This window comes from Wolffia australiana, chromosome 15 (genome assembly GCF_029677425.1).
Source record: "Wolffia australiana isolate 7733 chromosome 15, ASM2967742v1".
Lineage (NCBI taxonomy): Eukaryota > Viridiplantae > Streptophyta > Magnoliopsida > Alismatales > Araceae > Wolffia > Wolffia australiana.
The window spans coordinates 9,197,934-9,221,504 of record NC_135849.1 but is presented as its reverse complement, the minus strand read 5'-3'; the positions used below and the strand labels follow the sequence as shown (position 1 = coordinate 9,221,504).

Below are 23,571 nucleotides of genomic sequence, written 5' to 3'. Positions count from 1 at the left end.
CGTGGAGCCGAGGGTGCGGCGCGTCGCCCTCTACCGCGGCAAAATATTATCGACTACTATTGATAATATTATGAATTTAATCGTTATATTATTTTTTGCCTTAGAAATGAATTTAAAAATTAATTTAAAATTTTGTATAAGTTTTACGACTACTGTTGATTATATTATGATTTTAACGGTTTATTTTTTATTACGTTTTACCTTTGAAATGATTTTTAAAATAAATTAAGACTTTTTTGGTATTCTATCGATTATATTATGAATTTAACGGTTATTGTTTTACAAATTATAAATGATTTTTAAAAAACCTACGAATTTACAACATTTTAAAAAAAATTTATCGATTATATTATGAATTTAACGGTTTATTTTTTATTGTTTTACAAATTACAAATGATTTTTAAAATTAAGTAAGAAATCAATACAATTTCAAAGAATTTTATCCATTATATGAAGAAGTTAACGGTAACTTTTACATTTTTTTTTCGGTATAACTGATTTCCAAGAATTTTTACGATTTTCTGTGAATTCTAACGACTTCCTTCAATCATCTATTTAATTTAGCTGGTAATTTTATATTTTTTATCGCATTAAAATTTTTTTGTAAAAAATCAACTGAGAATTGTGCGAATGTGTGCGCTGTGCAGTGCGAACATTCGCTGTGCAGTGCCAACATTCGCACAGCTGGTGCGAAAATTCGCACCGCACCACACGCGCTAGGTCGCAATCCAAATAGTAGTATCCAACATCACAGACTGGACAAAAGACCAATCAAATCCGAGACGGGGGATGAGAGTGGAGATGGCGACGTTGGATCGTCTATCCTCTTTCCTCGCTCTTTCGCTCCTTCTCTTGTCCCAGGCTCAGCTCGATTCCTCGCCGCCAAGCCATCTCCTTCAACTCTGTTCGGCATCCGTCTCTGACTACGGCGCCGCCGGCGACGGCGAAAGTTATGACACGGCGGCGATTCAGGCCGCGGTGGACGAGGTGGCCGCTTGCGGCGGCGGTCGCGTGTTCTTTCCTCCCGGCGATTACCTGACTGCGATGATCCAGCTCAAGTCCGGTGTGGTCATGGACGTGGCGGAAGGGGCGCGCGTACTGGGTGGAACGAGGCAGGAAGATTACCCCTCCGAGAGCCAGCGCTGGTACGTTATCGTGGCGGAGGACGCCGTCGACGTCGGAATTACCGGCGGCGGAGAGATCTCCGGCCAGGGCTGGGCCTTCGTGCAGCGGCGCGATTCGAGGAAGAACGTGATGATCAGCTGGAATTCGACGGGGGACTGCCTTGGCGATGAGTGCCGTCCCCGTCTCATCGGCTTCCTCCGCTGCCGCAACGTCCACGTTTTGAATATTCATCTGACCGACCCCGCCTACTGGTGGTGCGTTCCACTCTCTCGAAACCCTTTCTTCATTGAACCCCTACCGACGACGACGACTTCCCCTCAGAAACCCTAACCCTAATCCTCACAGCTTGCATCTGGTGGGCTGCGACAACTCCTCTGTTACAGACGTGACGATCCTCGGAGACTTCGACTCCCCCAACAACGACGGGATAGACGTGGAGGACTCCAACAACACGGCGATCAACAGATGCCATATCGATACGGGGGACGACGCCATCTGCCCTAAATCCTCCGCCGGTCCGGTCATCAACCTCACCGTCACGGACTGCTGGATCCGCACCAAGTCCAGCGCCGTCAAGCTCGGCAGCGCCAGCTCGCACGACTTTCGGAGCTTCCTCTTCGACCGAATCACCATCGTCGACTCTCACCGCGGACTCTCCATGCAGATCCGCGACGGAGGTACGTAAACATACCACTCGTAATCATACTTTCATGCAAGAAAAACCGCGTTAAACGTTGGTTTCAGGGCGCGTGAGCGACGTGACCTTCTCCAACATCGAGCTCAGGACGAGGTACTACGATCCGTCGTGGTGGGGGAGGGCGGAGCCCATCTACGTCACCGCCTGCCCGAGAGAGGCGAGTTCGAGAGCGGGGCTCGTCTCTGGCGTGCGCTTCGTCAACATATCAGGCGAAGCGGAGAACGGAATCGTCTTATCTGGATCCGGCGGTGGTCGGCTCCGCGATCTGAGCTTCGTCAACGTTAATCTGACTTTCAGACGGTGGACGGACTACTCGGACGGCTTGATCGATTATCGGCCTGGCTGTCAAGGGTTGGTGCCCCACGCGACGGCAGGCGTAACGGTGGAGCACGTCTCCGGCATGGAAATGGACGGGGTGAGGATGACTTGGCATAGAAGTAGCTTTAATGGCTGGAACAACCCAATTCAGTTCTCCCCTTCAACTGTCGACAGGATCACCTTCCGAGACTGGTCCTCCCAAAACCTCGAAACTCCAAGCTCTACCGTCTACTGATCCCTACTCTAACACAATTTCCTCAACGTTATTCTCAACTAGACCGGTCGATGTTAACGAAGATGTTAATGGGTTTGACGCTTTTTAACTCCAATTTTGCGGCGGCGATGGCTGAAGATGATGTAAGCAGGGAGAGAAGCTTTCCATGGGTCAAGCAGCAGTGACATTGAAGTACACGGTGTAAGTCTCGTCTCGCAGATTTGCTAGAGGCTCCAAGAGGAACTGCCTCCTGGTCCCTCTGGCAACGAAGCTGATGGGATCGTAAGCCCTGCTACCGCTGTAGAGAGAGAAGCGAGCTTCTTTCGCCGTCGCCGCCGGCGGGCCGCAGACGAGCCGGACCTTCTCGCCGGCGGCGCGGCGCGGCGGCCCATGAAGGAAGCAACCAGGATGGTGCATAGACTCCAGGAGCACCGCATTTTGTTCACCCTTTGGCAGCGCCACCAGCCTGAAGACGGATTCTTTTCCTGGGCTTAGCGAGATAGCGAGGCTCTGGTCGGCGTCCAGCGGCGCCACCGCCATTCCAGGCAAGTCAAAAGGCTCGAGCATGATCAGACTCTCGGATGACGAGTTAAGCGGGACGGCCCGGAAGCTGGCGAGGACGGCGGCGTTCGAGCCCTCGACCGGCGCTTCTTCCATGGTGATGGAAGAGTTCGTCCGTGAGAAAACCAGCACTCCGTTCTTGAACTGCTGGACCAGAGTTACGAGCTGATTCTGGTGCTCCTGAGGGACCGGTCTGATCCAGTCGGAGAGCTCGGTGAAATTGCCGGGGCTCAGCTCCCAGTCGTCTGAAGCCAGACCTGCGAGGAGGTACGGCCCGAAGAGCACCGCCTGGACGGATCCAAGCGGCACCCTATCGTCTGCGAAAAAATGAGCCCTGGTCAGGTCTGGAGACGAAACTGTCTTTACCACTCCAAAACATCAACGAGAGTTGATGTTGTTAAGGGAGGGGTTTAGTGAAACCTTTAATGGCCTCCGTCCTCAAGCTGATGGGAAACTGCAGAGAAAGAACATCCGAAGAAGTCCAGTTGCGCTTAACCGACAGAAAACTCTCTGCAAGGAATCCAAACTCAAGAATCAAACGAAGAAAATAAGGCAAATGTTGCCTTGGCGTGGACTCCAGTTCCCAGATTTTTCGCGGTGTTCGTCTCACCGGGGGGAGGAACGTCGAGAGATGCGTTGTTCAACGTTGCCTTGGCGTTTCTGGAGCTCGTCCAAAATGGAATCCGCATGTTCAGCTCAAATGGCCGAGCAGTTGACTGCAGGAACAAAGTCTCAGAAGAGGAGTAACTGAAGAAACAGTAGCAGAAGTCTACCACTTGCCTGGTTCGAAGAAAAAGTAAACTCCACCCTGAGGAAAGCGTCCTGGGAAGTGACCTCCTGGACCCTCTGGCTGACCGTGAGCTCAGTGGTTTTCCAGTTCAGAGAGCTTGATATATACTGAGTTACGTACAGGCTCGGCGCAATTCTGTCTTCGAAGTAGATAGAATCCCCCAGCTTCGAAAATGACTCGATTCCTTGATAGTTTAATCGCAAAGAAATTTTGTAAGGTTTCGTCGTCCCAGGCAAAATGAAAATTTCTTCTTTCTTCTGTTGGAGTTAAACCTGTTCCGTAGCAGCACCAGAAAGAGTCAAACTTGGTGCCCCAGCCGTGGTAACTCCTCGCCTTTGAGACCCCAACACCAAGAGGAAGCATGTAGATCATGACTCCCGGGTCAGTCCCTCTCTGAACGCTCAGCACTCCGTTGGTCAGCGCTCTCTCGTAGTAATCCGCGTAACTCGCCTTCCTCGTCCATCTGAAGAGATTCCTCGAAACCTAGAATACCATAACCTTGTGAATGAATTGACGTAAACAAAATCATGCTATCAGCTGCTCTCCCTCTACCTTTAGCATGTTATGTGTGGTGCATGATTCTTCATTCTCCGTCTGGAGCGTATCCACCAAACGATCAGGATCAGACCTGCGATAAAATAACTAAGAGAAGACTAACGGAAGATGTCGCGGAATAGTTTTATTTTTGTTACCAGAATTCGTTGACGCTGGTTCCTCCTGTTGCGTAGGTGTGAGAGGAGTTGACGACCTCCATGAAGTACGTCCCAATATCCTGCCATGGATAATGCCAGCAAGTCGTTTGCTCAGACAGGGTTCGACAGCGTCCAGATAATCACCCATTATCCAATCCAGATTACCTTGAAAAGAGGGTCGCCGGTGATCTCGTACCGTCTCTGGGCCCCGACCACGATCGGAATGTGGGAGTTAGCGTGGAAACCGGATATTCCGTCATCCTGTAGCCAGCGAGGAACACATGATTAAAATTTTTATTTACTTTCAAACCAAGGGTGATGTATTTAAGATTGCACCTGAATCGCAAGGAGACCTAGGAAACACGGTTTATCGAAGAGATGGGCGAGGATTAAATGCTTCCTTTCTCCCTGCATTCATGTCCACCGTCCAACCCAAAAATACTGAGCAATGTCCAAAAAATAAGAATAATGAGGTATATTGTTACCGTGATACTATAGAGATTGTACAGGACGTCGTTCATGCCCCCGGTTTCCTCGTTCATGATATTCCAGTGACGCTCGATGCTGTACGTCTGGATGACGTTCTTAACGCGGTTGCCGAAGTAGTCTGCCATCCGGATCGCCATCTGCAGAGCTCTGGAGTTGCCGGCGAGGGAGTACTGGTCAAGAAGACCAGCCATGATCTGATGCTAGAAATTCCCGTTAGTCCAATTCCGTCGTCCGTCCATGAGCCTAACAGTGATGACGTTCTTAAGGTTGTGACCTTGTGGATTGTGTAGTATGGCGCCCAGACGTAGACGTCGGCCTCCAAACGATCGAAAAACTCGGACGGGAAGGCGGAGAGATAACCGCTGCCCATTTTCTTCTGGCACTCGTACAACGCGTCCACCACTTCCGTCATCCTCTTGTAGATTGTCTCGTTGTGCGTGGATGCCCACATATTTGCAGTTGCGCTCATGTAATGACCTGCGAACTCACTCATCAGGGGCGTCAGAGATATAAATATTACTAAATAGCGAGATAGGGCGGGAGAGATATATGGAAAGATGGGTAGATGGAGCGAGATAGGGATACATAGCTAGAGACATGTACATAAAGAGATAGCTAGAGAGTTACAGAGAGAGAGACATAGACAGATGGATAGACAGGTAGAAAGAGAATTACATGGATTGAAAGATAGAAAGCTAGAGATTTATTGATCGATGGAAACAGATTTAGAGATTTATAGATTTGTAGATAGAGAGTTATGGAGAGAGAAAGATGGATAGAGAGATAGATAGATGCAAAGAGAGAGAGAGAGAGAGAGAGAGAGAGAGAGAAAGGGAGAGAGAGAGAGAAATAGAGGGAGAGAGAGAGACAGAGACAATAATGATCGAGACAGGAACAGAGACGGGAACAGAGAGAGAGATGGAGACAGAGGGACGGCGAGAGAGATGGCGACAGAGAGGAGGAAACAGACAGAGACAGAGAAAGAGAGACAGACACAGAGAGAAAGAGAGACAGAGGCAGACGGGGAGAGAGAGAAAGACGGAGACAGAGAGAGAAAGAGACAGACGGGGAGAGAGAGAGAGAAAGACGGAGACAGACAGAAACGGAGACAGACAGAACGAGAGATGGAGAGAGAGAGAGAGAAAGACGGAGACAGAGAAAGAGAGAGAGATAGACGGAGAAGGACAGAGACAGGGAGAGAGAGAGAGACGGAGAAAGTCAGACAGAGAAAGAGAGAGAGGGAGAGACCTATAAGGACAGAGACAGAGAAAGAGAGAGAGGGAGAGACCTATAAGGACAGAGACAGAGAAAGAGAGAGAGGGAGAGACCTATAAGGACAGAGACAGAGAAAGAGAGAGAGGGAGAGAGAGAGAACAAGAAAGAGGGAGAAATACGGAGACAGAGAAGAGAGAGAGAGAGACGGATAGAGACAGAAAGAGAGAGAGGGAGAGATAGGGAGACAGAAAGAGAGAGAGAGAGAGAGAGAGAGACGGAGACGGACAGAGACAGAGAAGGAGAGAGAGGAAGAGAGAGAGAGAGAGACGGAGACGGACAGAGACAGAGAAGGAGAGAGAGGAAGAGAGAGAGAGAGAGAGGGAGACAGAGAGAGAGAGAGAGAGAGAGAGAGAGAGAGAGAGAGAGTCAGAGAGAGAGAATACCGACAAAGTGACCCCGGAGCTCCAAATTCGGAGCTTCCCAGCCACCATAGGGGGTGCCGGGGTTGGGAAGACCGGCCTGCTTCCTGAAACTCCAGACCAGGCGATCCACATCGAGCATGAGCAAATACTCGAGATTTGTCAACTGCGCCCGCCCATGCTTCGTGTTCGGATCCAACCTCACGTCATGAAGCGATACTTCTTTCAAGAAACTACCTTCCTCAGTAGCGTATCCATCCGATCGCCTTATACTACGGTAAAACACTTTCCAGTCAAACTCCTCTCTCGCCACTTCTTCAGCACCGAGGTTCTTGGACAGCAGCCCAAGCCACGTAGTCTCTTCGGTAGGATTCAAGTGATCGTGGTCGTGATGGTTGTTCATCTTTCCCAGCCATTCACCCTTCTCCGCTTTCCACATCTGGTAACGGAGTGTGTGAGACTGCACGATCGCGTTTGTGCATTCTTTCCCTTGAACAATGGGAGAAAAGATGGAGGTCAGCAGCGTTAGCCCGAGTAGCAACTTCAACTCCATTGTCCCTGCAAGTCGGGGAAGAACTCTGGATAATACCATGGAAGAAGAGCCAGCGCTATATGTAGAACAAACATACTGAGGTCTGAAGGACCATTCACGAGATGAAGTTCCCCAGTAACAGAGCTATAGAAGCCGCCGTGAATCGGTAAAAAGAGTCAAATTTGACTGGATCTCGGGAGAATGGGAGACGCTTGATGACCCGTATTGGCGACAACAGAGAATCACGGGAAATAAAGGCAGCAGAGAATCAACCCAGCTCGGCTAATTCGGAGGTCTGAATAAAACCCTCGACTAAGTCATAAGTCTCTCTTATTTTTCTATATCATTCTCTGTTTATCCTTTCTCGTTACATACCTAGGATAAAGGTTAAACAGATAGGTTTTGTTTCCATCCGGAATATATTACTGAAAGTGGTTGTAGGTTAACCTTCTCTTCCATGATTGTCGACTAAATCACGAAGCATCTGCATTATTCAAAAATATAAACTACTGGTATAAACACGAACAAACAGTAAAAATTACGTAGTCGTAGAATTCGAGTATTTCGGTAACTGAGTCCGCGGGGTAGATTTCTACTAGAGGTTTTACCATCGTGGCTTTAATGGCCTTCTGTCATAAATGGAAGAGAGGTTGTTGCGTCGATATAATGAAGGCCGTAAACTTGGGAGATTCACCTCACCATGAAGTCGTTCGGTCTTCGAGGCATGCCCCGCAAATCATTCAATCTTCAATCCTGATGGGTAACTCATTCTCGGAGACGACGGAATAGATAGATGGAACGGCATTTCGGTCAGTCATCCACCGAAGAGTACGCAGTTTCATTCACATTTACGGCTTTTACTTTGGCCATTACATCGTCTCTCTATATGTTCCTTCTCCACGTTGAAGTCCTTCAACGGGGTTCCGTCCACTAACCAGGTAACTGTATAACGGGAGGGCTATAAATGTGTCGGGTGGGTAGTGGGCTGCTAGTTCTGGAGCCCTTTATAAATTTTACTCTTCATCTACCTAAGAATTACCCTTGTAACTACACCGATGAGTTAGTTAGTAGGGGTTCAACCCCATATGGGGCCTTTCAATGGGTTTTGGGACCACAAGACCTGTCTAGTTTTGCACCAGTGTACACCTCAGTCCTGGAAGGATACTGAAGTTTGCTGCACTTATTTTAGACCTGAATAGGTCTGGCCAAAAACTAGTCTAATTCAAAAACGATAATCGCGCCACCGAGGATTCCCGGGGATAGAGATAGATACATAGATAGAAAGAGAGATAAATAGATAGAAAGATGGATAGAGATATATAGATAGATAGATAGAGCGGGGGGGGGGAAGAGGATATGCTTTATGGTAGGTCTACAACCAATCAATTAATACACATCAAAAGTAGACTGATGAAAGAGGTAGTACCGTTTTTGTATTGCCCTACTAATTATTTTTATTACGGGCTTTTGAAATCAATCGATTCTTAACAACGGCATTGTTTTGCCGTATCTGTCTCAATTATCAGAAAACCATAATGAATTTTCATCATCACAACTTAATCGCCATTTGATTCATAGTTTGAAAATGTCCATACTGATATTCAAAACGTTTTTGTTGATTACGGAGGCAAGTCCCATTTATGTTAGTATGGATTGCTTTCACTAAGAAAAAAGGATGATTATAATTTATCATTAGTTATGTCTACTTTAAAACTTTTATAATGGATTATGTGAAAGCAATTAATGCATTTTTGCGGTGATTACAGTTAAAAAACCACACAACTAGCATTATAGTTAATTACGAGATGCAAATGAGTTTGCCTTCTCTAATGAAATAAACGCTCCACACATAACATGTTTCGAGGCCATATTTGAGGTACTATGAACTTAATTTAACTATTTACTTATTTATTGGAGTTTTTCAATGTGTCTCAATCCAGGAGTGGTCCTACAGAAGTGGGTACATATTTTATTATTCTTTATTCTTTAACTTTAATTTGATAATGGAGGAGCTAATCTAGAGTGTGAAGTATTTATAAGTACAAATTTGGAGTTTCAGTGATTTTACTTTAGACTTTGCGAGCAAATTTTATATGACTTTCTCATTTCAATACTCTATGATAAATATTAGAGAAATAAGGGGTCAATTAGAAGTATGTAGAAATTTGTATTTAAATTTCTCTAGGCCCAGAAATTTTAGAAGTGAGTTTAAAAAATATATATATATTAGGATCTTCTAGTATTTCATAGATTTTTTATAGAACTTTCTAGGATTTATTTCAGATCAAATTTGTCACAAATATGATTGATTCTAATTTGTCATATATCCCCTTTTTTCTGTATTGAAAAGTGTAAAATAACAAAATTACCTCACCACAGGTTGGCTATGGTTACATGTGCATGTGCATAGGTGGTAGGGTGTGGTTTGATTTTCAGCGGAAAGCAGACTTAGTGCTGGCTGAGCAGGGTTGGGGGCAGACCAGTCCCTCTTAACCTCTCCCACACTTAGCCAGAATGGCTGAATTTTGAGCTAAGTTCATCGAGATCACTCTGTCTGAGCTGTTAGCAGGCAGCTACATTTGAGTGGGCTAGTGACATACATATTGAGGCATGCGGTTTACGCTTTGACATGCAGCCATGCATCGGTCGCAGGGAGAAAAAGGGTGGGGGGGGACAGTGAAAATCAAAATTTCAGGGGTAAATGAAATAATTTTAATGAAACTTTAAAGGGCCGAAATAGAAATATAAATGGAACTTTTGAGAGAGATGACGGTATAGTTTAAAGAGAATATAGAAATGTACAGATTGAGAGAGAAAGAGAAGGAAAATGGGGGAAATATATGACAATAATGGGAATGGTCATTTACACCTCCTACAATATTTATGTTCATGTACTGAGTCTTGAATGCCTCTCCCTTAACTCAGATCCTTATATTTTCCAAGGTTCATGCATTTTTCACTGTAAGAAGAGGAAAAACAATGAATGAACAATTCAAAACACTTACATCTACCAGTTTGAAAAACCCAGATCTTAGAGAGCCTTGTCCACTGGCTTGCCATTTTCTCCTCTTGGCACATTAGTTGAGGGCTCCCTTACTTGAATTTGGTGCTTATAGTTTTGGAGGGAGATGTGAGGGGTTATTGGATAGAGTAAGGTTGCGGCCCAAACCCACCATAAAGTATATATTCTATCCAAAACTATAAGCACTCACACCTCTTATTGACATCACAAATCATCTGACTTCAATACTCTATCCAATAATACCATAAAGCAGACATCATAAATCATCTAACTCTGATACCATTTTCTCAGTCCATTCATCAGTCCCCCCTTTATGGTATTATAGTTTTGGAGGGAGATGGAGGGATGATTTATGATGTCGCCTCACATCCTCCACCTCTTGTTGACGACTAAAACTGGAATTTCTCTGCTTCAGCTTGATAACACACATAATTGGCATTAATGTCCCACGGAGTGCTCCCACTCGATGATAATCATCACATTTCATTCAGCATACCTCAGCACACATGGATAAAACTTAAAGATATACATCTATAGTAAAATTTCTTAACGTCAAATAAGACAAGAAAGGTTAGCTATAAATGTCCACAATATTCATATGATGACCTTTATATGAAATTAATTAATATTCAAACACATGGGAAATAAGCACATTTATCTTTTATGAAATATCCCATTGTCATGTGCTATGAATGGAGGAGAATATAGAAGTGGCTTAAGGATTATATTTATATGGTGCAATCGGACATTATATTTATAAGTTGAAATTTAAGGAATTTTAATCATTGTATCCAATTATGAATGAAGAGGTGAGTGCGCAAGAGCTGATGGAGGGATGAAGATAGAGAAAATGAATGTGAAAAAGAAATTTGCGAGAAAAATGAAAATCAATAAGAGGTAATCCCATAATCCCTAGATTAATCCCAAACTGAATTCAAATATTTGCCTTTGTCTCTTAACTATGGATTCTTAGGGGCTAGGGAAACCCTACCAATCTTTATATCTTCCCAATTAATAATTCCTAAAATAAATATATTTTTATTTAAGTTCATAAATCCATAAAAATATGCCATATTGTGGATGTTTGATGACATTATGAGTAGGTATCCATATGTAAATAGGACTCATATAGAAAAGGCTTCTAGCCCAAAAAATAGAAGTTTTGAAGAAAGATATATTGAAGGGTTTGAAATATGTTTATCTATGTAAAACATATGGGTGAGTATAATGGGAGAAAATCGTGCAATAGTTTTAACGCACAATCTGTCAATAAAAATAAAATTCTGAATTCACTCAAATGTATAAACTTGATTACTATAATGAGAATGGGCCAATCCACATAGATGTTTAAATTTTAAGATAGTTGACTCGGTCAAACTAAATGAAACTGGACAAAGAGAAATGTAAGAATCAATATAATATTTTTTATATAATTAAATATAATAAATATTCCAATCCAATTAAACTGAAATATATCAAATTCAAATTAACAGCTAGATGAAAAGTAATGAGCAAGTGAACTCATGCATGTGCATTGCCAGGACAACTCATCAATTTTTTTATTCAAATTTAATTTAATTTTTTAAAATATAGTAATTATATATTATGAAAATATAAAAATAAACTATAGTTATCATACAAAGATCAGAAATTTTCTATAATTTATGAAGTATCATTTTTCAAAGTCAGTTATTTCGTAATGGCTTGATTTATGATGTCTGCTTAAGGTCAATGAATGGACTAAGAAAATGGTATCAGAGTCAGATGATTGAGATATAAACGGAAATCATGGGAATATAAGGTTATAAAAGGCATCATAATCTTGGAATTTGGAGGTTTAAGTACCAAGATATGCCTCTCGAAGGCCAACACCTGAAAATCACAATTTACATGAGGGTGAACTTGTTAAACAATGACTAGAGAGGAGCTTGTTAAACAAAATTCTGTTGATATTTGTCCCCTCAAAATCATTGTTTAAATTGAAAGAAACATGTAGATTTAATACATATAAATTGAAATAAACATGTAGATTTACTAGATATCAATTGAAAGAAGACTCAGAATCACATTTATTAATACCCAAATTTCAAGTTTTTGTTGAAAACAAGCAACAAATCAGTGGATGAAAAAGGCATCATAAAACAATTGCTGCAAATTGGAGGGGAAATAATGAGGATGTGATCCAAGTATCTACCAATTTCTAATATGATTATGAAATAAGATCATATTAAATCAAAATCGTATATATTTCCTGCCAAGAAACCCTAAAAATGATGCATCAAATCAAATTCAAACTTCATTAATATCACTCTTCACTTTCAGATTCTCCATCATTGTTTTATGGATTTGCTTGATATTTTCGTGAGATGACTGGCACCAAGTCAAAAATGCAGATCAATCTATGTATGGTCAAAGAAAAATGACGACATACTCAATGTACTTAAAATTTATAAGGTATTTCTGCTATGAAAAGAGAAAAAGTGTGTGTGCGAGTAACTTCATTCCCTTGTTGCTAGCTGTCGGAGTCTGGATTCCCTTGTTGCTCACAGTCGTGTTTCGAGCCCTGTGTTGCTAGCTGCCGAAGTCTTGCTGCTGTTAGGGGGCCCCAAAGGCTCGCTCTAGAAAACCCTCGACTTTGCTGTTTCTTATCGCTTGAAGTATCCGCTCGCTACCACATATTCGCTTCCACGTATCCGCTCGCTAACACATCTTAAATTGATTGATATTTTTCATCTGATGTCTCAGACTCTTCCACATGTGCCTCCACAGAACTTCAAAGCAATAATCCCAAATGAAAAGATTAGTTTTTTGAAGATTATATAATGAATTTTATGAATCTTGGTTTGAATCATTAGTATTCATTGGACCATTGCGAGCCATTAATGGACCATGCTTATGCCACATCAGTTGACTCAGCAGGCCCATGCCTACAGTTTTTTTTTACTTTGCAGTCCTTAAATACAAACAAATCATTCAAAAACCAGATTTGTGGCATCACATATGTATAAACTAAGATCTGGCATCCAATCCACTATTTTTAGGATATTTTTAGGATACTAAATTTTTGTCAATCTTTCCCTAGTGGGACCATTACTCCTCTAAGTTCACGGCCGAAAAAGGTATTACAAAGTATATTTTAGTGTAAAATAATATTTCAGGATTCCCATTGTTTTTATACCACACGTCTTCCATTTAAATCATCCACAAGTCTGAAAGAGAAACATAGCATGCATTTGAAGCCTATTCTTGAGGTGTAATTTTTTTGTTATGGGGAATTGATTTTATTAGTCCATTTATTGTGGCTGTGGATTAAATTTTTATATGAGTATGGGGAATGCCTACCAGATATGGTGATGAAAAAATAATGATTAAATCGATGAAGGAGAACATTTTTCCTGATATGGATTCCCTAGAGTCATTTTATGAGATGGTGGATTAGACTTCACTAGTCATCAGTTACGATTATTTATGAAGATATATGGGGTACATCATAGAATTCTTAATCTTATCAGCCACAACCAAATGGTCATGCCAAACGAAGCAATAGTTTAATCATAAAACTCTTTACAAGTTGGTCAAGTGGGGTGGATAAGATTGGTCTAGAAAAATGGATAGATGATTTATGGGAATGCATAAATCCAGACAATACACCTTTAAGTATCCCACGTGCTTAAGGCTTATACAACAAAAATTTTATATTCCATTTCATTTTTTACTTTATTTTCTATTTCTGTATTACAGAATACAAGGACTAGTCAGAACATAAAAACAAAATTTCTACATCAATTTATTCATTTCTTGAAAGATATGGCTTCCTGAAGGATCTTGCCTTCCAAGTAGGATGATGTGTTAAAGTACATTGAGTTTATATTATTTCTTAATCTTTACATCTTGAATTACAGTTCCCTACTTATAAAAATGTGTCAGTCATCAAACTTGAATAAATTTTATGTTTAGGGTAGGACAAGGGATGACATTTTCCATGTTCCTGATCCCCACCAAGATCCTTGAATTCCCCAGGTAAATGTTCATGGTGCCCATGGATTACCCATCAGCATGAATAGGAGTCAATTTCACTACCAACATCATCTGTCTACAGAATCCCAAGTGATATCCATTGAAGATGTCAAACAGGCTGGAGATCGTCATAGATCATAGGCCGACAATGTCGACAGACGGTGACTGCCAACCCCTAATGGGTACAGGCCCATCCCCACAAAAAATGTATTTTTAAGAAATCAAAATGAAGGGAGAACTCAATTAGACGTGCCCCACTTCGTTTGCACTTTTCCACTCCTTTTTTCGTGATCACCTTCACCATCCACTACCTATTTCATCTTCTTGAGGCAATGCATCATCTGAAATTGTTCTTTGTCTCAACCTCCAGAAGGCATGCATTAAATATTGGGTCAAAGTCATGCACCACGAGCAATCCATCGCATATGTTAGAAATAATAAGATTTAGGGCTATTTACACATATATTTGAGCTGACTCATAAGTTTCACTATCAGGCAGATAAAAGATTCCAAATTGTACATTCATGTATTTTATCTTTACAATATGATAATTATAGAGATCTATGGTTGTCGGGGAAGACAAGAAGATTGACCCTCAATATTTGAGTCATGAGACCATACTATTTATGTCATTGGCCCTTAAAAATAATGCTCCTTTTTAATCATATATTGCAATTAAGACTGTTAGCTTCTTTAAGATGTGGCAAAATTCAAATGATTATTCTGAAGAGCAGGAATGAAGTGTTTAAGTAAAAAATAGTACCTTAACCTGTATGATATTAGAAGAGACACTTGAGGGAAAAGGTGTAAACTTATCGTTTGGAAGGGTAACATAAAGAAAAAGTGCAAGTTCCAGAAGTACTAGAATCAAATCGAAAAAACTGTATGCATCCCATACTGTTTCCTAGTTCCTCAAAATTTTATTTCCCAAAGATATCTATATACTTGATATATTTTTAGGAATTATGTAAATATTGGCAAAGAAAAAAGATTGTCCAATTGTTTATTCCAAGAAAAAAAAGAGGCCTAGTTTCCCCAGAAATAAGATATGAAAAAAGTGGTATATTTTTTAATACTTCTCTTAAGGATTATGGAGCAAGTGTAAATATTATGCCAAAATCCCATAATGACAAGCTCAAATTTGTAAATTAGATCTAATAGTCTTAGAGGTACAACTATCGGATGTATCTATTGGAACTTTATGAAAAATAAGAGGATGTGATAGTGAAATAAGGAAACTGCCATATAACAGTAGATTCTACAGTGGCTGGTATGAAAATTAGTGGGAATCTCAGACACACCAACAATATTAGAAAGATCCCTTTTATCATGGCTAAGGCTACTGCATATTATAAAGGGAATTCTTGAATTGAACTATCTATACGTGAATTGATAATATTGAATCCGAGACTGGTTGCATATGACTTGTAAGATCTCAAAAGTGATGATATAATGGATAAGTAATTAGTATTCCCCTTTATTGACTTCAATCTCTTAGAAAATGAGCTCAAGATGTTTCTATCCACACAGATGTATGCATTTTTAGGACATAACAATAAACATCATGTGATCATATATTATCATCAATTTATAGAAAAATGATCACATTCATAAGGTCTTGAAATTTCATAAAATTTCTTGAGGTTTGTTATTTGATGATGTTTAATCCATAAACCCAAATATTTCTAAGCCCAAACATTATTAAAACAAACATGATTTAGGTGTCCAAAATAGAATCACCAAGCTTTTTTATCTATTTTATGATGCATCAGATTTTTAGTTGTAGATGTTGCATGAAAATGATACAAAATAGTCAGATGGACACATAATAAAACCCAAAGAGAATCTCAATCTATATATTCCACAAAGAAAAAGTAGCTGAAAGATATTACTTTGCTTAGTTTTCTTGTTATTTATTAGGTCATAAGTTAGTCATTTACTCTAATGATGCCGCGTAACTTAATGAAAAATGAATTAACCCTAATCTTGAATTTTTTTTTAATAATGATTTTAAAACTAAAGATAGAAGTGGGCATGCAAAATAGTGGTAGATCACCAATCTAGGTTATCCATTGAGTCACCAATGTCAATCCAAATTAGTCATTGTTATGGGTAGAGATGATAATGAGACTTAAGTATATCGTTACAAGTCGGTTACTAAATAATGTTGGGTTCTATAGGCCTAGATTTGGATGAACAAATTAAAACGATTCGCAGTGGACGACTTGAACAAATCGAATGACATCAACAAAACCATTAAAATAAGTACCTTTACATGGATTGCATCCGTGATTTCTTGGATCTCGGAGTGAGATGAGTTGAGCTGCTAATGTGTGCAGCCTTTAGACGTATCCACTCGATCCTTGGCACATCGAATCTCCTCCTCCTTGACGAGCCCCGTTCTACTTCCACAATCGTCGTTACGCCGTTCCGATCGCATCGGGCATGGAGAGGGGTGTGGGGAGAGTGGATTTCGTTCAGGGCATTCCCCTATTTATACTAAGTGACTATTTTCATAAAATCCCCAAAACTTAAGTATATCTTTCAATGTCCAAAAGACCATTTGCGTGTAACCCTCTAGGCCCATGTATCAGTCTAGTTAATGACTCTAGCGGCCCAATAACCTTTATTGGCCTTCCAAATTAATTAACTATATCATCATATAGATTAATTAATGATGGATCAATTTAACCCAATCGTTAGGTCGATACAAATGAGTCTCCAACATGTGGGGTGCCAAGCTACACCTCGTGTTCTAGAAGATACAAATGAGTGTGTATCAACTCACTCGTGGAACCTGTTCATTATTGGTTATCGTGTATGTATAATCCTTCATCCACTTGACGCTCCTTGGACGACTTAGGGTATGGTCAACTGTCAAACCGTAATCAGTCATCCGAGTTAGTACTGATGCATTCGAAAATCATCAGAGAACTCTTCTTCGATATTTCACTGCCTTGGCTAAGGACTTCATCGCATCATCTTCCTTGAGTTGTCACCTCTTATACCGAAGGTGGATGATTCCATCTTGACCACTCAATCGTCTTCGTGAACTTCTTGATGTACCTGAACTAAGACCATTTGGAATCCCATGATTAGAGACTCGTTGGCTATAGCCAAAGTACAGTTATCCGTCCACAAGACGTCTTTAGTGTCTCGGGTCTAAGGATCACTTACACAACCGTGACGTGAATCAACCTGATTGACAATTTGTTATAATACCATTCAGGGATTTGTACGTATCAATTTAGTGAACTCTTTCCACTAAAGAGCACCCACTATCTATCCTTAGTGTCTCCACACTAATGGCTACTGGAATGGCCATACTCATCATATGAGTGAGGCTAGATAGTGTTATTCTATCAAGATACTTCGATGTCCTTCTCGCGTATCCTTCGAATAAGAATGTTGGTAACACATGCTTAAAGACTAGTGATCTGCGTATTACAATCTCATCATAATTCACTAAGTCTGATCTTGTATTCATCAACTTCATTATAAGCATCACACGTGCACTATAATGAATATGTTATACCAATGAACATGGGTGATTGGCTAGCCTGCCACATATATTTCCATCAAATAATAGGGACTTTAAAGATTGGAATACATTATTCTAGGATATTCAATATCATTGCATGAAATGTAACAATCAGCTCAAATACGCATGCGTCATCCTTGATCAATGGCTCCCCCGTCATGCCACATGTCACTTTGTGGAAGAAGATAAAATAACAGTATAATGGTATAATAATATAATAATATCAAATTAAAGGGCAAGTGACGTGGTGGCGCATTGGCATGTGAGACGTCAGAATGCTTCCTTCAGATTCCTAATTAATGAGTGACATGTCACAGACATGTGTACATGGGGCGCCATGTGTCCCATGACATGTCCTCAAGCGCGGCCATTGCTTACTAGTTAAAGGAGAATAGTATTAGAATAATGCATATTTAATTTTATGCTTCCTCAGTCTCTACATCATATTTATTGCAAACAAAATATCTCCTTTTTGTAGTGGGCCACCTAATTGTCTGTAGTAAGAAAATAATAATAACATCATAGCATGGTTAATCAAGATGCTATTAAGATTTTTCTATTATGGTTTGTTAATGTCAATCATGAATAATGTTTAATGATTAGTTTTTTCCAATCATTAACAGTAATCATTTGTTGGTCAACGTTTGACGACTGAACAATGACCAATGGCAGAATGGAAATTACATTAATGATTCATATACAATTAAAGCTAAAGCCAACATTATAAGTAAATATTTATTTTGGCTTACAAAAAATCATGTTTTACGAATATAGTGTCGATAAATTCAGGAAAAATTATATTTTGACTAAAAAATTGTTTTCTTTCAGAATGGTGTCATAAAAATCCCTAAAAATACTTAAAAATTCAGAAAAATCAAAATATCATTCTAAAAATAGATTTAATAGTTTTAGGTTTGATAACAAATCGTCTGTGCTATAATCTACTCCTAGTTATATCTAATGGGAAGGTTTCATTAAAATCATTAAATGGTATATACTGCTTTTGAAATCAAAGAGACAATTTACTGGTGACAATATAGGCCCATTTATTAGTCTATTTAATGACTCCAATGGCACAATAACATTTATTAGCCAATCCAATTAATAATATGTCTTAATATATGCATTAATAAATCATGGATTTAGTTCTCCAAATCGATGGGTTGACATTCTAGCCAATGGGGTGTCAAGCTGCACCTCGTGCTCTAGAATATACAAAAGTTAAGTACTAACTTGATCTAAGTTAGTGAACTTCAGAGCACCAACAATATATCATTACTGTGTCCACATTAGTGGCTTTGGGATTGGTCCTACTCATCTTGTGGGCAAGATTAGATATTGCTATTATATCTAGATATTCCAAGGTCCTTCCTCAATATCTTTAGAATAGGAAAATTTAGAATATATGGTAAGAGAATAAGGATCACAATATTATGATCTTATCATAATTAAGTTTATAATACATGATTCATGTATTTATGTACTTCAACATAAGTGTCACGTGTGCATTAAAATGAAAATTTTGCATTAATGAATGTTAAGCCAGATATCTAATGAGTGATTCATCATCTTTCTTTAATGTGCCCACATAAATAGTAATGGGATGAACCTTCTTCATCAAAAGAGTAGGAGTAGTGTTTTTCTGTCCATATCTTTTCATCTATTCCCAAATACCTTATGAATATGAATCTTTGTAATACATGTCTACAGATAAGTAATCAATGTTAAATGAACTCGTCATAACTGATTTACCATTGCATACATTCATGAATGTTATTATAATCATTTCCATAAATAATAATGGTTATGATTTGTATGAATAAATCCAAGAAAGATAGATAAATCGAAGGTGAAACCATGATTATGGTTCATCAGCTCCTAGAGCTAATGATGTGGCATATAAGAACTCTATTTATAAAGCCAAGGTGAAAACCTTCCATGATAGGAATTTGAGCATGGATTTTTTAAAATAAAATGAAAAGGTGTGGATTTGTATATCATGATTAAAATACTTTATTAGGAATTTAAAATCTGGATGATGTGGTGCATATGATGTGGTGCCATTTTAATATTAGATAAAAAACAAACTTATGTAAAAGCGGACCCTTCCACCTTCCCACATCAATTCATTTTGAGGGTATTTACATAAAAAACCATATTTATTTGAAGGTTCTTTACACCCAGAATTTCAATCGCATGCTTTTGAGTTTCCACAAGTGGATATATAGTTAACTTCAATAAATTCCAGGCATTGTGAGGGAAACTATCACAACCATGACGTGATTTATTGTGCATTTCATTACCATGTGAGTGGAAAAATTTTGAGCAAGGGGTTATATCAAAACCCATTTCCATATCACCTCTTTACATCATAAAATGTAAATGAAGAAACTTTTTTGCTTTAATATGTGTATTACCATGGTTTCAAGCATTTATCATGTATCATCCTATTTTGGCCCAAGTCTTGATTATTATAGAATGATTATGATTATTGAATATATTTTTATAACACCAGTTATCTTCATAGAAATAAAGTGATTCTTAAATTTTGGTGTTCAAATGATGTGAAGGTTTTATTTATGGTATTAAAAATCTACAGGTCATTGATAAAATGCAATTAATGTGGTGATTTCTATGAAATTTACACATGTTTATCCAATAAAATAAAATTAAAAGTGTGTTATCAACCTTTAAAATTTCTGTAAATATAATATTTAGAATGAAATTATAATTTATGTATATTTAATGGGATTTAAAAGGAATTTTCCAATATCACATTCTTATAGAAACAAAATTTCTGATTGAAATATATTTTTTATAAAGATTTTAATCTTCTTGAAGATTAAGCTTTCAGGGCATTTTTAGCACAATGCTGTAATGTGTGTTTTGATGAATATTCAAAGTGATGCATGCCTCAATAAGGGTTGTGATCAAAGCATGATAGGCCCTTAGTCAAGTAGTTGACTGATTGTATGTGAAGATAAAATAGGAGTATTAAATATATTAAAAGGCTAATTAGTTTGACCATATGCTGAACAAGTCGAATCATGTATTTAGGACTTGTATTTTTTATGGCATGAATATAAACATAGTTTTTAACACTGTTAAGATATTTGTGTGAATTTGTCATCATTTGATTTGTTGAATAACTTATTCAAAATCCTATTTACTACCTTAGAGTATTTAAGGATGAATTTACTGATGATTTAATAAAAATTAATAACATGAAGATGTTATTATCCAATGGTGATATCTTTATTTAAATGTTGTGGTAGACATACCGAAAAGTTTACGACTATTTAAAAACTCAAATCATTTGCATAACGGCTATTTTTTGCTCTTAACTCTTGAAATGTATTTTGAACTGATGGCAAAATTATAAATATAACAAAATCGAAGTTAAAATGAATTTTATTTTATATTGCTTAATCATAATAAATGCATATCACAGCTGGACTTTTGAAAGATTGCCATTATAATTTTTAGATTTCTAAGTCCATATATACAGTTTTGACCCCTAATTTTAAACTATCTTCCCCTTGCCCTTTGAAAATTGCAATTGAAAAGCTAGAGAGATCTCTCAATTCGTGGAGCAATTTTCAAGCAGTTTTTGAGAATCTTTGAAGAGATCATTTGTTTCTAACATCAATCCAAGTCCATAGAACTCAGAATTGTGTTTTTTCGTGTAGGGGATTTCAAGATTTGAAGGAAAGAAGGCCAGCATCCGAACTTCGCACGTCCTCGACCTGATGATAAGTTTACAATATTTACAATAACTTTCATACTGATTTCGAGCTTGTGTTAAGCATATAAATTGTTTCTAACATCCATAAAAAACTAGAAAACTTGGAATCGCATCATTTGGTTGATCTTGGAAAGAGTTACAAGGTTTTAAAGTCAGACATGGAGGGATCGGACGGTAAGCTAAGGACGTGGAAAGATTGATCTCTAGATATTGATGTGATTTGTTTTTGAACACTTTGTGTGAGACAATAGTTGTGTGAAATTGTGTTATGGATCCGTTCCAGGTAGAATCATTACATTTGATTTAGGATTGGGATTGAAAAACATATTTGAGTTAGAAGCTTCGAAGGTCAAACGCGAATCAAGAATTTCATCCAAAGAAAAACATGGAGGAGAAGAGAACTGAAGAAAGAACTACTACAAATGAGGAGGTATTACTGAATGGAAGTCATAGTTATATTTATGAATCTTTATCTCTGAATTAATAAAACTTTGATATAAAAGTATTATTATTGAGATACATAAAATTGGTCATTGTCTTGAATACTATTTTAAGTAGCCATCAATACTAAGTGCCGTTGAGGAGAGGACATTATTCAGAAATATACTAGATCTTTGTAATCTTTGTTATTATTCATAAATGTACTGTTATAGCTAGATCTTTGTGATCACTCAGGTTAAGGCTTTAGGTGCCATAAGAAGAAGGCTTTGGAGGCCAAGTTAAAGTAGATCAAGCAATGTCATTCCGTGGATGCCTTTGAGGGTTGACGACGACAAAGCTTCATTAATTTTTTCTTTTTTTTGGTATCCTTGTTCAGCCCTATTTCTAGGTGATTTTCTTGGGGGGCATTCACACAAACTCGATTAGGGCACATCGTCACCTCGAGACGGATGCCCCCGAACAGCATAAAGGATTAGCCCAAGCTGTCTAAAAAATAAATGGTGTCTCCAATTTCACCTGCCTCATTTCTTAGGTAGAAAATCCTAGGCTAATTAAAAATAAAAATATAATATAAATAGAGAACCTAATTCATCCCCCTTCTTAGGTTATTCCTTGGCCACCTAAAGTAACACTTCTAATTAGGGAGATATAAATTTACTAATTCAAAACATATTTATTTAGTTATATGTGTATGACTTAAAAAAAATTTATAATTAATTATTAATGTATTTGTTCTTCAAAAATGTGCCCCGCCATGTGTCCCCATTCAATTCAGCAAATGGCGAAGAATCAAAAGCATCCGCAATGATTAGCTATACTAATCATTGGAAAAGATACAATTATGTCATTGTTAATCGTAGTGCCATGATGTTCTAATCATTAACTCATGGTTTGATTTTTTTCGCAGGGACGACCTAGACCAATTGAAAAAATGAAGGATTAAAATCACAATAAATGTGATTTGTGGATCAAGAAGAAAAATAATAAAAAAGTAGAATGAAAGTGAAAAATTTGATAGTACACATGGCAGGCACGTGTACAACTGCAATGGATTAGAAATAGATAAAAATGCTGACATGGCATGTAAAAACACGTGCGATGTCAAGCAACCATTGGGGTATCTTTCCCTTTTTCTGGCTTTTTCCGACATGCATCAGTTCGTTATTCACTAGTAATCAGTGAAAAAAGGAATATCTTGATGTTGCTCATGGCGATGCCTCGCCACGTCACTAGAAGTGAATAATTATGATACAGTTTTTTCTCCTTTTCTTATGCAGGTACATATGGCATCCTTGGAGTTGAAGTTTACAGAAGACGTGAAATTCTGCCAATGGAAAATGAGGAATATTTTGGGATTTTAAGCGCCAAAGGAAAATAAGGAAGCATCACCGGCAATGACGAGGAGAGAGAAAAAATAGATGTCTATGATTGCTCTAAATTCAAAGCTTGATACCTGTTGATCTAGAGGTTCGATTGAGCTGAAAATTTCAGGGATGTTTTTTCTTCACCTCCTATTGCATACATACCCTCCGATCTATAAATAGAGGCATGGATTCCAGTCAAGTTCATACTTAAACTTTCTTTCTACTCATGTGAGCTGATTGAAAGATAGTGAGTTTCTGAGATTCTCACTTCATTCTCGCACGCATTCGGTCTTTTCGAATCATAATTTTTACAACCTACAAAATAATATCATCATCTTGATTATAGTATAATTAATTTATTATAGTACTACTATCTCGCCTTGCATTTT

The 23,571-nt window shown here is 38.7% G+C and overlaps 2 protein-coding genes across 2 annotated transcripts; one reads left to right on the top strand and one right to left on the bottom strand.

The window, feature by feature from the left end:
- The first annotated feature begins 771 nt into the window (after window positions 1-771).
- LOC144712615 (Pectin lyase-like superfamily protein) lies at window positions 772-3,963 on the top strand. Its single transcript, XM_078586865.1, has 4 exons — window positions 772-1,379; window positions 1,471-1,802; window positions 1,870-2,237; window positions 2,315-3,963. The coding sequence occupies exons 1-4, from the start codon at window positions 790-792 to the stop codon at window positions 2,537-2,539; spliced, it is 1,515 nt and encodes a 504-aa protein (XP_078442991.1). The 5' UTR covers window positions 772-789; the 3' UTR covers window positions 2,540-3,963.
- Window positions 2,499-7,193, bottom strand: LOC144712614 (uncharacterized). The gene is made up of 12 exons (XM_078586864.1): window positions 6,545-7,193; window positions 5,161-5,363; window positions 4,883-5,080; window positions 4,734-4,805; window positions 4,563-4,658; window positions 4,398-4,477; window positions 4,258-4,333; window positions 3,978-4,188; window positions 3,696-3,889; window positions 3,526-3,631; window positions 3,336-3,425; window positions 2,499-3,232 (listed from the first exon to the last, which is right to left on the bottom strand). The coding sequence occupies exons 1-12, from the start codon at window positions 7,110-7,112 to the stop codon at window positions 2,526-2,528; spliced, it is 2,601 nt and encodes an 866-aa protein (XP_078442990.1). The 5' UTR covers window positions 7,113-7,193; the 3' UTR covers window positions 2,499-2,525.
- Between the last annotated feature and the right edge of the window lie 16,378 nt (window positions 7,194-23,571).

Excerpts from the sequence above, each read along its gene's own strand:
- LOC144712615 (XM_078586865.1), top strand. The coding sequence starts at position 790 with ATGAGAGTGGAGATGGCGACGTTGGATCGTCTATCCTCTTTCCTCGCT. Across the intron at positions 1,380-1,470 it reads ACCGACCCCGCCTACTGGTG|CTTGCATCTGGTGGGCTGCG; the intron begins GTGCGTTCCACT and ends TAATCCTCACAG. Across the intron at positions 1,803-1,869 it reads CATGCAGATCCGCGACGGAG|GGCGCGTGAGCGACGTGACC; the intron begins GTACGTAAACAT and ends CGTTGGTTTCAG.
- LOC144712614 (XM_078586864.1), bottom strand. The coding sequence starts at position 7,112 with ATGGTATTATCCAGAGTTCTTCCCCGACTTGCAGGGACAATGGAGTTG. Across the intron at positions 4,334-4,397 it reads ACCAGCGTCAACGAATTCTG|GTCTGATCCTGATCGTTTGG; the intron begins GTAACAAAAATA and ends ATTTTATCGCAG. Across the intron at positions 3,890-3,977 it reads CTGGTGCTGCTACGGAACAG|GAATCGAGTCATTTTCGAAG; the intron begins GTTTAACTCCAA and ends TAAACTATCAAG.